The following is a 16,166-nucleotide window of genomic DNA, read 5'->3' on the forward strand; positions in this document are numbered from 1 at the left end:
CATGCATGCTTTTGAATGACTTTCAAAAATTAGATGACTATGACTGTGCAGATTTATGGGTCCTTTATTCTATTCCAGTGGTCTACATGTCTCTTTCTTATGTCAGTTCTAAACTGTCTTTTGTCACTGTGGCTCCATAATATAATTTGAGACCAGGTATGATGATCTGATTTCTAACATTGCCCTTTTCACATTCTTAGAATTTTATAGTTTTTAATATTACACCTTTTCTTAATATTCTGAGATCTTCAGTATACTGTGCTCTGAGGGGAGATTCTTTTTTGGTCATGTCTAATTGGTGTTCTAAGTTTATCTTATATTTGAATCTCAAATTCTTTCCCTAGATTGGGGACTATTCTTTAGAAGTTCATTGTAGAGATCCTTTTTATGTCAGCTCCTTCTTTACTTAGATTCTTAGCTTCATCTCTTAGTTGCACTTCTGAATTATTGACTCTATGTGGCCATGTTCATTTTATTCTGTATTGTTATTTGAATGCAATATTCATCAACCCTGTCCTCAATCCCTTATATTCTTTCTTCTGTTTGAAAAATTCATGATTCTGCCCATTGTGGTTTTTAATTTAATTGAACTTATTGGTTTTAGAACTTTTAAATGTTTTTCTAAGTATCACTATTTTTATGAATTTTTCTAAGTTGCTGACTTTTTTATTCATATAGCTTTTTAAATTCATATTGATGATTTCTTCCTTCATGATTTTGACTTTCTTCCATAGGCCCTAAATTAAATTCAGATTCTTATTTCTACCTATTTTGAAATACATTGATCATTTTTTATCAGTAAGCTTTTGCAATCTTCTGGAATTTGATCTCTGATGGCATATATTACTTTAATAATTGAGTTATGATTTTTTGGTAAACTTATATTGCTTCATTTTTTACATGTCTTGGTTTCTGTGTTAATATTTTTATATCTACTGGTTTGGTAATCTCTTCTGGTTTTGGGTGGGATCTTCTCATTGCATAGACTATTTCCTCAGTGCCTCTCAGAGAGGAGAAGTTTGCTATAGCAGCAACAATAACAAACTCATACAAGATATGGAAATATACTTACATTTGATTAGAAGCCACTGTGTTACTAATGGCCATAAGACAAATAGCAAAAATAACAAACTATGTGATGGAAAGAAAAATTCTGTAGAAAATGGGCATGATATTGCATATCTCTAATTCCTACAGAGGCAAGTAGAAGTCAGTGAGCTTGAGTTCATCCTGGTCTACATCGTGAGTCTCAAGCTAGCCAGGGCACATAGTGAGTCCCTGACCCAAATAAAAATAAGAACTTTATAAGGCAAATGTAGAATTACTGTATCAATGACGAGTCAAAGGAATGGTGCAGGGTAAGGGGGAGAAGCGAGAGCAGTTCAAGCGAAAATAAAACAGAAAGAATAGAAGGAGGTGTCTAAGTTTAAAGGATTTAAAATGAAAGAAAAAGATTAAATTTCAGGATTAATTTAGTTATTTTCTCTGAACCTGGTCAACAATGGTGGGTGGCCTTCTGTTTGCAATACCTGCCTGAACCAAGCCTTGTTGTCTTGCCAGTGTCTAGCATTCCTGCTGTTTGCAACTGCCTCCCTTGCCTTTTCCTTATCTCTGGGCAATAGCAGGCCAAACTGAGGCTCCTGAACCTATTCCCAGACTCTATGATAGTTCAGATGTATTTTTAAAATGTTTATTCAGTGATTCTTTTAAAATTGCTATTATTTTCCTTTTATTGCAAAAAAATTTTTCCCGCACAGATTATACCCTGATTATGGTTTCTCTTCCCTCTACTCTCCCCAGTTCCTCTCTTCCTCCCTCCTCAATCAGATCCATTCCCTTTCTGTCTCTCATTAGAAAACAAACAGGCTTCTAAGATATATTAGTAAATAAAATAAACTATAATAAGATTAAACAAAAATTAACACATCAGAGTTGGAAAAAAAACAAAGAGAAGGAAAAGAGCCCAAGAGAAAAAATAAGAACCAGACTCACTCATTAGCACACTCAGGGATCCCATATAGCAGCTCGCCCATCCTTGATGTGCTGGATTGTGCCTGGTCTTATCCTATCTTCCTGTGCCCTGTTGGGTTAATGTCCCTCGGAGGCTTACTCTTTTCTTTGGGATTATTGAAGGGGAATCTGGGAAGAGAAAAAGTATGTGGGACAGGCTGGGAGAAGTGGAGAGAGAAGAGGCTGCGTAGGGTATGTATGTATTGTATGAGAGAAGAATAAATAAAAATTAAGAAATAAGACACCCCCCCAAACAAACAAACAAACAAAACCAACACTAGCCTAAAAATAGGTTTTCCCTCTATGAGGAGCCTGTCTGTGCTCTGTAAACCATAATATGTTTCCTCTCCAGCACAGACACTGGACTTGAGGCTTTAGGGGGAGTACTGCCCCTTTCCTGCCTACCTTCTGTTTCTGGAGTGGCTTACCAGGGAGTTGACCAGGTGAAGCTGTGTTTGGGGTATTCCGATCCCCCTCCCCCATTGCGCGTGCCTGCTTCTAATCAGTCTTGCTTGCTTCTTTGCTTATTTTCTTTTGAGATAAATTCTTATTCTGTCTCCCAGGCTGTCTAGCAGCTCACTATATGGCTCAGTCTGCCTTGAACGCACAGAAAATGCTCTTGCCTTGGTCTCCATGAGAAGTCAACTTACCATTGTTAATCTGTCATGCTAAGCTTGGGTTTACAAATCAGGGTGTTGCCCCCCTTTTCTCTATTTACTTCGAGTTTTTTAGTTGTCCTTTTACTTCCTTTGTGCGTTTCTGAAGGCTTTACTCTCCTGTCTTCAGAACAGACCTCCCCTGTCTTTAAAAACATTGACAGTCAGCTTATTCAGGTTACAGTCCTGGGTCTGATTCAGAGTACATTTGGTTTTTGATACCTTCCACATGTGTTGTGTTAAGTTTGAATCATAGAGGGTAGCTAGCCATCCTGGAGTGCTTTTATGTTCTGCAATCTAGATGTTCCCAAATGTCTACAAGCATACTTTCTTTTAACTTCCACGAACAACAAATTCAATTATAAATAACTTCTTTTTGCTCTCCTAATACCACACATTTGAAAGATAAATTGTATGACTCCTCTTAATTTGGTTCACCTGTCCATATCTTAGGAGCATGGAATACTTAAAAAAAATCCCAAATTGTATTTAATTCTTTGTTGTGGAAGAGTAGGTCAGAAATGATACTAATTTTTGATTATGAATGTGTGTACTATGACAATTAGACAATCAGTATGCTTCAGTTCTACAGGATGATATGGTTTTCTTGAATGTGATTTGGAATGAATCAATAAATCAATTTTATTGCTAAAGAAAATCAAATTATGTCTATTTTCATACATTAATAAATGATGAATAAGTTGACTTTTCATTATTTTTAAAAATTATTTATTAATAATGTAATTATTATTATTTATCTAATTCTTCTACAGCTTTAGACCCAGTGACCAAGGAACTTATGATTCAAACAGCAAAACCAACTTTTGGCCATCTGACAGAAGTAAGAAAAATGTTCATACTATAGTAAATATTGTTAGTTGCAGAAACTACATGTTGATAATTATTTATGATGTTCCAATGCCTTGCACCTTCCCCCTGAAGTGATTAAAATGTGGCAAATTATTTAGGAAACAGCATGATTGGAAACTTTAAAAATGTAGTGATTCATTCACTCATGTGTCTGGCTTTACTGTGGTAACATTTTATAGCATGTGTATTTGGGCTGCAAATCTATTATGAGCTACGTCAATAACACTGTTTGTAGGTAGTCTTTCTTAAAAGTTTTTTTTTATATTTTCAAGAAAGATTATAAACTTTTTAAAAATTTTATTTGTATTTCATGTACCCTGGTGTTTTGTCTTCATGTCTATGTGAGGGTGTCAGATCCCCTGGAACCGGAGTCACAATTGTGAGCTGCCATGTGGGTGCTGGGAACTGAACCCTGGTTATCTGGGAGAGCACTCAATGTTCTTACCCACTAAACCATCTCCAGCCCCAGATTACAAACTTTTAAACAGATATTTCAAAGATGCGGTTGATTTTTTTTTTTGGCATTTTAACTTTAATTGGCATATTTCATGTGAATATCATTATGGCTGCAATATACATACATATATGCATTTATACACATATGCACACATATATATGTGTATGTGTGTATTATAAAACATTTGTCAATCTGTATAAAAGTATATTTGTAATGTGCTTATAAAAGGCATAGAGGCATAGTTCATATCAGAATATTAAGTGTCTCATGTGGTGTTCTGAAACATATAGAGAATCTGAAGTCAAAAGCAGTCCAGAGGGACCTAGAGAAGCCTGTTAGCACTAACAACATTGATCCTCTTGAGAAGAAACCAGAACCCAAATCCCTAAGGCAACAAACATGTATGGAGCTACTATATGTAGTTTGTGGCAAATATTATGTTACATAAATGTGATATAAGGAAGTGGGATGGGGGGAGGGGGTCGGGGGAAGCGGGAGAAGGGGAGGGAGTGGGAAGAGGGGTTGGCATATAAAATGAAAAAAATTTAAATAAAATAAAATAAAAAGAAAACTGTGTTCCTTCTCCCATTTATACAACTATTTATAGGTACAATAATGTATTATTGCATGATGCAAATACAACATCACATAGACACTGTTTTTGTTGTTGTTGTTTAGGAGATAGCAGCATCTAAGATTTACCTATGATGCCCAAGGCCCTAATGACTCCTGATTGAAGAAGCTCCCCACCCAAATAAGGAAACTCTTCCTCACATCCCCTTTGAAAGAGCATTTCCTATTCCAGGCTAATGGCAGAGCTGTAAAGAACATCATCTCCTCCTCTCTTCTAGATTTGCCTCTTTCTATTCAGTCAGACAAAGCTGCACTTGCATTTTTGGAATACGCAGTTTGTAGGGGGTAGGGCCTCCCTTGAGTAGTCAACACAGGCTGGCAACATAGGCTGTTGCCTACCTTGGTAGTCAGCACAAGACCAAGCCCCCTTTCCCTGCATCATGGCTGAGTAAGGCATCACACCATAGGAAATAGACTCTTAAAAAGCCAGTTCATGTATCTGGTACCATTGCCAGGGGACCCACAAACACATCAAGTCACACAACTGTCACCCACATTCAGAGGGCCTACTGTAATCCCATGCAGGCTCCCCAGCTGTCAGTCCAGAGTCCCTGAGCTCCTATTAGTTTGGGTCAGCTGTCTCTGTGGTTTTTCCCATCATGATTCTGACCCCTTGCCGCTATAATCCTCCCTCCCTCTTTTCACCTGAACTCCAGGAGTTTGGCCAAGTGTTTGGCTGTGGGTCTCTGCATCTGCTTCCATCAATTACTGGATATAGGTTTTATGATGACAATTGGGGTAGACACCAATCTGAGTGCAGAGAAAGGCTAGTTCAAGCACCCTCTCCACCATTGTTGAGTCTTAGCTGGGGACATCCTTATGAGTTCCTGAGGATTTCCCTAGCTCCAGATTTCTCCCTAACCCCTTAATAGTTCACTCAGGACACAGTTTTTTTTTTTTTAATGTAAAAAATATTGAAAGTTCTTTTTACACATATTGGTGATGTTAGGAAGGACTTGAAAGACTGACTGTCTATCTGGGAATGCAATCTGGATTATGCTTCCCATTAGTCCAGGCAAAATGGAGCATGTGATGTATTAGGAGGAATAGACATCTGAAAGATAATTAAAAACAATAATGTAAGGCAAGGAATAAATCCTAGGTTAAAAGTTTGTCAGAGAGGGAATTAGAAGTTTCTAATTAAAATATTTCAAGTGGTTTGCAGGGTCAGTTTGAAGTAAGTCTCCTTCACCCTCTAAATCTTGGATTGTTTACCAATGATTGCTATGTGGATAGATTGTTGTTAAATGCTGAGTACAAAATTGTGCCAAGTCCATCTTCCAATTTGGTGGCAACAAGCCTGTATTCTGAACACTAAGCCAGACACATCTGTGCTAAACACAAGAAAATAAAACAAAATTGTTTACTATGGCAACGTGTTAATGACCATGCACTTATTTTAAACTCTGTCTTTATCACTACTCTCTTTTATGACAGTTACCAAGCTGCTCTGAATTTTCCATTCCTTGGGACTTCTATTCCAGTACTTTGCAAAAGCTAACATCATTTTGTTGACTATATTCTAGCACAGTCAAAATTAAGTGAGCAAATCATACATCTAAATACCACACATTTATAAGTTTTATGCACTTCATTTGTGCTGATGAGCATTTTCCCCCAGACACGAAAGTATTTTTACTTAACAAAATGAACTCTATTCATAGCTCAGTTTGCCTGCATGGTAGCCTGAGGTATATAGTCAAATGTCAGTCTGTGTTGACATGATCATTCTCTAAACTTAACTGCTCACTCTAGGGCAACTTTCCAAGGTGTAATCCTAGTTGCTTTATATTTTTACCTGTCCAATGATCTGGAATTGGCTATAGACTGTGGGGTAATCTGTAGATCTTTCTGAATAATTCTCCTACTGTGATGGAAGTCACCATGTGCACACTGAACTGCACTGCCAAAATTATTAGTAATCAAATGCTTAGACAGACAAGCCTTGGAATTCTTTGCTTTTCAATAGTTTTATTTTGCTGTGCATGCACATGCTTCTGGTTTTATTTTTGCATACTATTCCAGTTTTATCCTTCTAAATCTATGAGCTTGTAAACTTCATTTGGTTTTAGAGATTCATAGCTAGTATATTTCAAATATTGGTTCTGTTTCATTGTATCCTCTCATTTTGAGTTCCATGGGAATATAGGTGAATTTTTTTCATTATAGTATCCTTTATCCTACATACCTTTATGTGTTTCTTATTGTCTTTATTTCTCGTTCACTTTAGAGTAATTAATATTTCTTTCTCCCAATTTGCTAATTCTATCTTCTATGGTTTTTAACTTGTTCTGTTTTGGTTTCTTGGTTTCCAGTCATAAAACTCCAAATATTTATAATACTATTTATGTCTTATAGTTCATTTTTTCCTCTAGAAACTTGTATGTTATTTAAAGTTATTTTACATTTCTTAATGTATAATCTATTGTTAATATCTGGACGTTGTACATAAAAATATGTATCTGTTCTCTGTTTTCTGTTAGTGATGATTGTCTCTATGGCTGATAATTTTGAATTGAATGATGGAATTAACAAATAGTTATTCATATTTTAGATTATATTTCTCTGTTGATGGATTCATTTATATAATAGGCTGACAGAGAGCTGGATTAATCACTTTATCCACTCAAGAAAAATGAGTTGAATCTCGAAGGAAGTGCAATAGTTCACTTATTCAGTTCAGTTATGCATGAAGGTTTTCAATAAAATTAGAAAATATAGTTTAGGCCCCTTCCTCGAACAGTATTTTTTTTACCTTTATCTAGGACTCCAGAATTGTTCCCTTATCTCTTGTAGTTTTGGCTTCTTTTTAGTTTTTGCATTACAATAAAGTCATATGGGGAAAAACTGATATTTTCCAAAGTTTCTGATTTCATCATTGTAGATTCACAGAATCCTGAAAAGCTCAGTTACTCTTGCAAATCCTTTTAGAACGTTAGGCAAATGGTCCCAAAGTCATCAAATTACTGCCACAATGATGGCTCTTACCCAGGTCAGCCATCTTTATGACCTTGTGGCATAAACAGAATACATGACACTTTATAGAAGTGATTCCTCCTCCCTGAACTTCTACAATCATGCTAATCAAAGCAGTGGTCTGCTACTCACTAATCCACTCAGTCCAATAGAATCTGTTTTCTCAAAAGGATAGAACAAAATGTTTTGTCTACATTAATTTGATCTTCTTACAGTGCATGGAATTCTGTTTTATTTGTTGATGTATTTGTTTATCCTCATGCTGATGACTACAGTGCCTTAACTTTTCTATAAATGTTTACTTTTGGCCAAGTCAGTCCTCCTACATAGCTCCTCTTTATTATTATCTTAATAATTATCTTTTGAATTGGCATTTAAAGATTAGAATGAGTTAACTTGTTGATATCCACAAAATCACCCACTGTGATAAATTTTCAGATTTAAAAAAATCATTTATATTTTCAAAATTTTAATGAAAACATAGTTACATTACATCCCCTCCCCTTTCTTCTAAAAATGCTCCTATGTTGGCTCTATTCTGCTACTTCCATTTCCACTTGACACTCACTCTCACTGATAGTTTCTTTTTGTCTGATTATTACTGTTAAATAATGCATATATATGTATAAGTATGTAATAAAATCCTCTGAGCTCTTTAGTGTTCTTTGTGTATACATGGTTTCAGGGCTGAGAGTTTTGTATTGGATAACCAACAGGGGAGGGGGCTCACCCCTGGGAGATATTAATCCTCCCTTCACTAGTTACTAGTGGCCTGTAGTTCTTTGTCTAGCTGTGGCACTTCATTTGAATCTTTGCTTTTCAATAGTTTTATTTTGCTGTGCATGCACATGCTTCTGGAATGACCTCTACATTGGTCACTTTCTAGTTGGGGACATGACCAGTTTGTAGCATATTTTGGAAGGAATTGATTGTCTTCATTTTTTTTTCCAATCAATGGTTCAAAGTTGCCTATAATCTTGAAATTATTAAAACTTTGAAATAGTCTTCTCCATATATCCATTTTTACATCACAGTTCTCTAAACATGAATATGCTAATATTGCTCATGTATAACAAAAAAGATTCTTTTACTTCATTTTGTTCTGGGTGAGAAGACTAAACTCAAGAAAGACATTTCATAACTGTGTTGGTTAGTAGTGTGGTGTTTTTTGTCTTTTTTCTCTCTCTTTTTGTCAATTTAACACAAGCTAGAGTCACAAAAAAGAGAAACCTTCAATTGAGAAAATGTTTCAAATTGGTCTTAGGCAACTCTATGGTCACTTTTGATTAATGATTCTTATAGGAGGTTATAGCCACTGCGGGCAGTGTCAACTCTAGGAAGGTGGCCTTGGGTTAGATTCAAAAGCAGACTGAGCAAGCCAGGAAGAGCAAACCAGGAATCAGTGTCTCTCAATGGCCTCTGCCTCCATTCCTGTCTGCCCTGACTTCCCTGGTTATGCACTACAAGCTGTAAGATGAAATAAACCCTTTCCTCCCCAGGATGTTTTTCTTTATCATTGTCTTCATCAAAAACAAACAAACAAACAAACAAGTGAAACAGAACAGTTAGCATGCTTTGAGATAGAAATGAGACTCATGAGCAGTAATTAAAGTATTGTTAGTGATAAATGAATAATTTGGAAAAATGTTTTAAATTCAAATAGATTTATATCACTTTCCTGCCTTCCTTCATCCGTTCCTAGATGTCCTCCCTTGAGACCATGTAAAGAGCCTATTCTCAAGTTGATTGCTTCATTTTCTTTGATTGTTACTGCTGCACACACACACACACACACACACACACACACACACACACACACACACACACATGAGATAGAGATAGAGAGATACACAGAGAGAGACAGAGACAGAGAGACAGAAAGACACAGAGAGAGAGGAGAGGGAGATTTATATGCATGCCTATAATTTTTTTCTCTGCATATGTAATCGTGTGAGAAAGCTGGAGGGTTCAATATTATTTTGAAACCTTGTATATGGTTTTCTATTATGCTATACTAGTTTACATTTATTCTATAGAGTATGGAAGCCACCTTTATCTGCATTCTGACTGGCAATGCTGTTTTTCTTGTTAAGTGACTGAACTTACATAGAGTCTCACCATTTTGATTAGTGTTATTGAGCACCTTTTCCTAAACTTATTGTTCATTTGTATAACTCCTTTAAATGAAGTCTATTTTAGATCAGTTTTAGATTATTTAGTTGCATCAATATTTTTGTTGCTGAGTACTTTTTAGATTGTAACCATGTTTGGATGTGAATTCCTTGGCAAATATTAGTTCACTGGTATTTTCTCTTATTGAATAGTTTGTCTCATTACTCTGTGGATTATCTTCTGGGTAGAGCTTTCTATTTTTATATGACTGATAAGATTCCCCCAATGTTTTCTTACTGTCATTTCATTTGGGGTTTTCATCTATTTTGAGTTGATGGTTTTAAGAAGTGAGCACACACACACACACACACACACACACACACACACACACACACACAGTAACTTTGTTGAAGAGCTGTTGGAAAAACTGAGTTTTTCTTTCTTGCCTGTAATATGTTGAGGTGGCTTTGGTACTTTGGGTTCTTTGAGTTTCCATGTGAATTTAGGTTGTATTTTATATCCTCATTAAAAATTTCATGTGTATTTTGATGAGTACAGCCTTAAATCTATGAAATACTTTGATATCATAGGCATTTTAACAGTGTTAAATCATACAATTCTCAAATACTAAGTATTTCTTTTTGTCATTTTTTTTCTCCAAAGATTTTATACTTGTGTTCTAATTTTCATTGTGATGATTATTGTTTACATGGCTATATTTATTTCTATGTATTTTATTTATTTATTATCAATGTGTGTGTGTGTGTGTGTGTGTGTGTGCTTGTGTTGCACATGTGAAGGTCAGAGGAAAACTTTGTGTAGTTGATACTCAAGTCATTAGACTCTTGTTGTAAGTGCTTTTTCCTTCTGAATTATCTTCATGATATCTATTCATAGGCACTTAATAAATGTGTATTTATTGATATTTTTTACTTGTATGAATAATATTTTTCCTGTATCCTTTCTTACCAAAATCAGTTTATTATGTATAAGGAAAATTATTTTCATATTCTTACATTTTGCTCAATTCCTTGATCAGTTTTAATATGCTAGTCTTTTAAATAAAAAAATATTAAAATAATTTGTACCCATGTACAGAGATGAGATTTTTTTACTATCTGAAAAGGAACAAAAGGAACAAAGGAAAATATTTTGAAAACATTGTGAATTGATTTCTATGACACTAATAAAACATTTTGTTTTCAGCATAGAATTTTATGTTCATTAAAATATACCAGGAAAAACAAAATGACATTTTTAAAGTATTAAAAATTTAATCAGGATATTTTTACACTCAAGAAAAGTTATCTGGTTATTGTTTGAGCAAAAATCAGATCTGTAACAGAACACACAATTTACAGTTAGCTTTTACAGATAAATGTGGAAAATTTACTATAAAAGTTTAGGAAGAATCATGAAGGTGTTGGGAGAATTAAGGAATTCCTTTTCAGTTGGCCTCCTCAAATTTTATGCTCATCTGTTAATAAATAGGTTTTTTTAAAAAAAAATTCTGAAAAATTGTATAGAAAAGCACAGGATCTCGTACCTACTAATAATGAAATCCTTTCTGGAGAAGCCTGTTAATGTCTTCCCTGGCTTCCTGGCTTCCCTAGTACTAACTCTGAAATGCATGTCTGACATTTCACTTCATTACTGACAGTTACCAGGATCATAACAGCAGGGAAAAGGAGAACAAAATCCAAGGCAATGGGTTTGGTCCAAAATCTGTGATCTTGTCTGTCCTCCCTTCCCCAGCTGTTGACATTCAAAGACAGAAAAAGCAGTGGCTTACCACAGAGGGAGGTAGTAGGTGGAGTGCCTTTGTCACCTCACAATGAATGTGGTAGATGCAGCTTCTCCAATTTCTAATTGACATTTGATTGGTTAGTAATTCTTTAGCTATTAAACTATTAAAAATAACATAATTTCCAAATTTTCTTTCTTAAAAAAATCAAGTAACCAAGTCTTCACATAGAGTAACTAACATGATCATCTAAGTTATACTGACTTTCCTATAGCCCTTTCCTATGTCCAAATTAGGATATTTGACATGATCAGCAGACACACAGTTTCTAAAATTTCCTAAAAGTTTGTACAAAACCTCTACAAGTACAGAGACATTTTTTATGGAATCATCCTTGTATTAGTTAAAAAAAATGTGTTTCGGTCCAAAAAGAAATTTTAAATTAACTTTTAGAATCCTTGGTTGAATTCCAATGGTTTCTCCAGGTATAGTCTCTAGTTTGTCAGAAAACTTACTGTCTCAAGCTGAAGACAACCTTGTCTTATTACTACTTTTCATAAGTTAACAGTATTAAGAAGTAATAACCAGGAAAAACTGACATTTGTTTTCAGTTAAATATCATCAACTGAGGTTTAGCTAAAAGTTTTTCTGTTTAGACTATTGTTAACATGTTCACACCTGAAACTTCTTAAAATGTCCTTAAAAGTAAACCCTCAAGTGCTACATATTATATACAACATATGAAGATAAAATATAAACAATGACATATGAATGTTGAAAACAAGTTGACTTTCTGTTGCTGTGTGTGCTTGAGAACACATGAGAGTACATGAAGCAAGGTGAAAATATGAAGGCTACTGGTTCAGACCCTCTGCAGTCCATGCTAATTAAGTCATGGTAACTGACAGCTGTGCCCATCCAAATTACATTGCTCCGAGCTTGATTGAATTGTGTTTGATGTGATAGCATTGACTAATTGGAGAACATTATATCTTGAAATATCAGAGCTCATGTGACTACTTTGTATATAGGATCTAGGTATGGATTTCATTTCTGAAGTTGTTTGGATTAAGACTTTGGAGTGCTATTTTAGATGATAATGACAAAAACAGTTGTTCTGCAAAGTGTGTTTGTGTGTGTGTGCATGTGTGTGTGTGTGCGTGTGTGTGTGTGTGTGTGTGTGTGTGTGTGTGTGTCTGTGTCTGTGTCTGTGTTTGGTTTCAAGGATACTAAGACTCATTAAATATGTCACTGATCCTACTTTTTGATACCTATTGCAATGCCTTTAGCAAAGTTCCCTGTAGTTCTCAACATCTGGAATGTTTCTGGGTATTCATCTCACTGAAACCATCTCCTTTTCTTACTCTCATTTTTATACTTTTCGAAATATTTACTCAGTCTTTCTCATAGTTGATAGTACTATGTATAGTTTCAAAAGGAAAACTTGCATCTTTCAAGAGGAAAAGAAAGTTAATTCAACAATTATCACATCATGTAAACTGTTTACATAATTTTAACTTTAATCAAAATAAATAATTATGATTTTGGTGGTGGCTATGATTATGTATTATTTTATTCATTATTCAAATAGAAACTGAATCATTAAGTTAAACATATTCAAGGATATTATTACCTGATTATTTGGGGGAGGAATATATGTTTAATTTCATGGATAATGAGTTAATAATTTATGATAAAGGAAAAGGGACAGATTAAATAAGTATAATGATAATAGTATCCAATTTCATTTTATTAACATGGACAAACAATTGGTTCTACCACTTAGGTATATTATGTTTTTACTAAATTTTAGTTATCAAAAGTAATGCTTCTTTCACATATAGTCACAGTCTCTCCAGTATGGAGGGAATGCATACAGAGGGTATTGTGAGAAGTCATTTCAATAGATAGACTGCAGAAACCTCAAATTTAAAGTAACACCAGAGTGTCTGAGAGTTTTTTTTTTTTTTTTTTTTTTTTTTTTTTTTTTTTTTTTTTTTTTTTTTTTTTTTTTACCTTTTTCGGTGTTTTCATCTTGTTTGTCCAGTAGGTCAACACAGTTCAAAAATGCAAAGGCAATGTAGTAATTGATGCCTCCACTTCTTTTAATGAAAGGCATGGAAGGAATTACAGTCAAATAGGATAAGGAAATCCTGATTGGATTTCCATGTTATTTCAAATTTTAGCACAGACCCAAACAAGCACATATCTTTTCTTTGTTAAGATTTTTTAAAGTATTTGGAAACTGAGTCAGAAGATAGACTAGACTGAATAGCCTCCATCGTAAACAGACTTTAGTAGTATGTCAAGGACTGAAAACTAAAGTAACAATGAAATACAGCACCCTGAAATTGAAATTGTTTTGGAATATGCAACCTGAACTTAAGCAGATTTATTGATAGGTTCTTCTATGACTATAGCATAATATCATTAGGAGTCATCTTATTGCTATTTTTTTTTTGTGGGGGGACAGTGGTATTTGGTTTTACTCTAGGTTACTAACCTATTTAGTCTAAGGTCCTTGATTGGCCATGCAGTGTTGGATGTGGGTTTCAACTCGTAAAATGAGCTTTAAGTCAAATCAGACATCGATTTGCTACTCCCACAAGCTTTGTGAACATTGCATATTTTGCAGACAGGACAGCATTGCAGATCAAAGGCTTCATGGCTGTGCTGGTGTATACATTTTTTCTTTCGGTGGTCTACAGAATATCCAGTACCAAAGATCCTAGAATATAAGGGTGAAGGGTCTGTGTCGGTACCAGCATGACCTTTCCATGATCAGTGAGTTCTGTGGGTGTTGCCTTCAGCAATGGGGCTCTGCTGTTTATTTGCAGAAAGCAATTCTGTCCCAGCTTCAGCCTGTATTCTTTCCATGGACCCTCTTTAGCCAACAAGTCAATTGGATCTCACCCAGACCCAGTACTGAAAGCTTCTTTTGGTGACAAGTGATGACAAGTTGGGACTGTCTCGCCTATTATTTGGAGACGTTACCTAGGATTGCCTTTATATATTTTTGGAAGCTTCCACTGCACAAGGTTTCTATACCATCCCCAAATGCCCTTCAATTATATGTCTCTACAAGCATTCCTTTCTTCAATACCTGATCTGCATGCCCCGTCCATGCTGCTCCCAGTCCATCCATAAAATCTATTCTATTTCTCCTTCCCAAGGAGGTTCATGTGTTCCTCCCCTAGCCCCTTCTTCTATACCTAACATCTCTGGGTCTGTGGATTGTAGCTTAGTTAGCATTTATTTAATGGCTAATATCAACATGTAAACAAATATATACCATATTTATTTTTATGGGTCTGGATTACCTCACTTAAACTGATTTTTTTTAGTTCCATTAATTTACTCCATTGTGTAAATATACCACATTTTCCTTATCCATTCTTCTGTTCTGGAACATCTAGGTTGTTTTTAGGTTCTGGCTGTTATGAGTGGAGCAGCATTGAACATAGGTGAACAAGTGTCTCCGTGGTAGGATAGAGAGTCCTTTGGCTATATACCCTAAAATGAGACACCTGCATCTTGAGGTACATTGATTCCCATTTTTCTGAGACACCTCAACACTGATTTCTGTAGTGGCTATACAGGTTTGTACTCCCACCAGCAAAAAGTTTTATCCCATACTTTGTGTACCATTCACTAGTATCTGTTATACTGAAGTTTACTAGCTTATGTTTTGATTTTTATAGTTTTCTTACAATGTATACATGTTTATTTTTATGTTCCTATTCTTTGATGTATCATTCTTACTTTTATATATTAAAATATTATGTCTGTTCTGTATTCTACTTTAATGCTAATATTTGGATATCTTGTAGACCTGGTTTATACAAAATAATGTGAACTAATAAGAAATGGGTAGAGAAAGGAGATTGTGGGTTGATGATGAAAGCAAGTATTGCTGAACATCTCTCCAGCCCCAAAAGAGTACGTATTTTTAACTAAGTGTTGTATCTCTCTTGATGGTATTCACTAAATAAAGAGTACATGAAATTGTTCATGACTTGAGAAACAAGATTTGTGATGATATATTGTGTACCCCAATATATTGTGTACCCTAATAAACTTAACTGGGGATTAGAGGACAGAGCCAGTCACTAGAGTAGACATAGAGGCCAGACAGTGGTGCCACACACCTTTAATCCTCTTCGGGAGGCAGAGATCTGTCTGGATCTCTGTGAGTTCAAGGCCACACTGGGAACAGAACAAGGCATGGTGGCACACACCTTTAATCCCAGCACTTGAGATCTCATGCCTTTGCTTGAAAAGCACACACAACTTTAATCTCAGGAAGTGACATGGCTGGGTGGAGAACAGTATATAAAGTGTGAGGAGACAGGAACTAAGCGGCAGTTCAATTCAGACCCTCAGAGGTGAGGGTTCAGATGCTTTCTGTCTGAGGATTCACAAAAATAGGATTGTTTGAGGAGTTGGCAAGGTGAGGTTGACTTTGGATTTTTCTGTTTCTCTCATCTTTCAGTTTTCACCACAATATCTGCTTCTGGGTTTTTTCTTTAATAAGTCCTTTTAAGATTCATGTTACAAAGATTATTAATGTTGGCCAGTCATGGTGGCTCACATCTTCAATCCCAGTACTAGAGAGGCAGAAACAGGAGTATCTCTGTGAATTTGAAGGTGGCCTGCTCTACATAGTGAGCTACAGGACAATCATTACTAAATAGAGACACCCTGACTG

The 16,166-nt window shown here is 35.3% G+C and overlaps 1 protein-coding gene across 2 annotated transcripts in view; it reads left to right on the plus strand.

Annotated features, from left to right (window-relative positions):
- Cnbd1 (cyclic nucleotide binding domain containing 1) overlaps positions 1 to 16,166 on the plus strand; it is a 357,869-nt gene that overhangs the window by 308,447 nt on the left and 33,256 nt on the right. Inside the window, exon 11 of one of the 2 annotated variants that reach the window (XM_037202380.1) lies at positions 3,440 to 3,507. In XM_037202380.1, the coding sequence (XP_037058275.1) occupies positions 3,440 to 3,507 (68 nt within the window). Of the gene's footprint in view, positions 1 to 3,439; positions 3,545 to 16,166 lie in introns of those variants that run through there. The other variant, XM_037202379.1, reaches the window with a different exon arrangement.

The sequence above is a fragment of the Peromyscus leucopus genome, chromosome 2, assembly GCF_004664715.2.
Source record: "Peromyscus leucopus breed LL Stock chromosome 2, UCI_PerLeu_2.1, whole genome shotgun sequence".
Lineage (NCBI taxonomy): Eukaryota > Metazoa > Chordata > Mammalia > Rodentia > Cricetidae > Peromyscus > Peromyscus leucopus.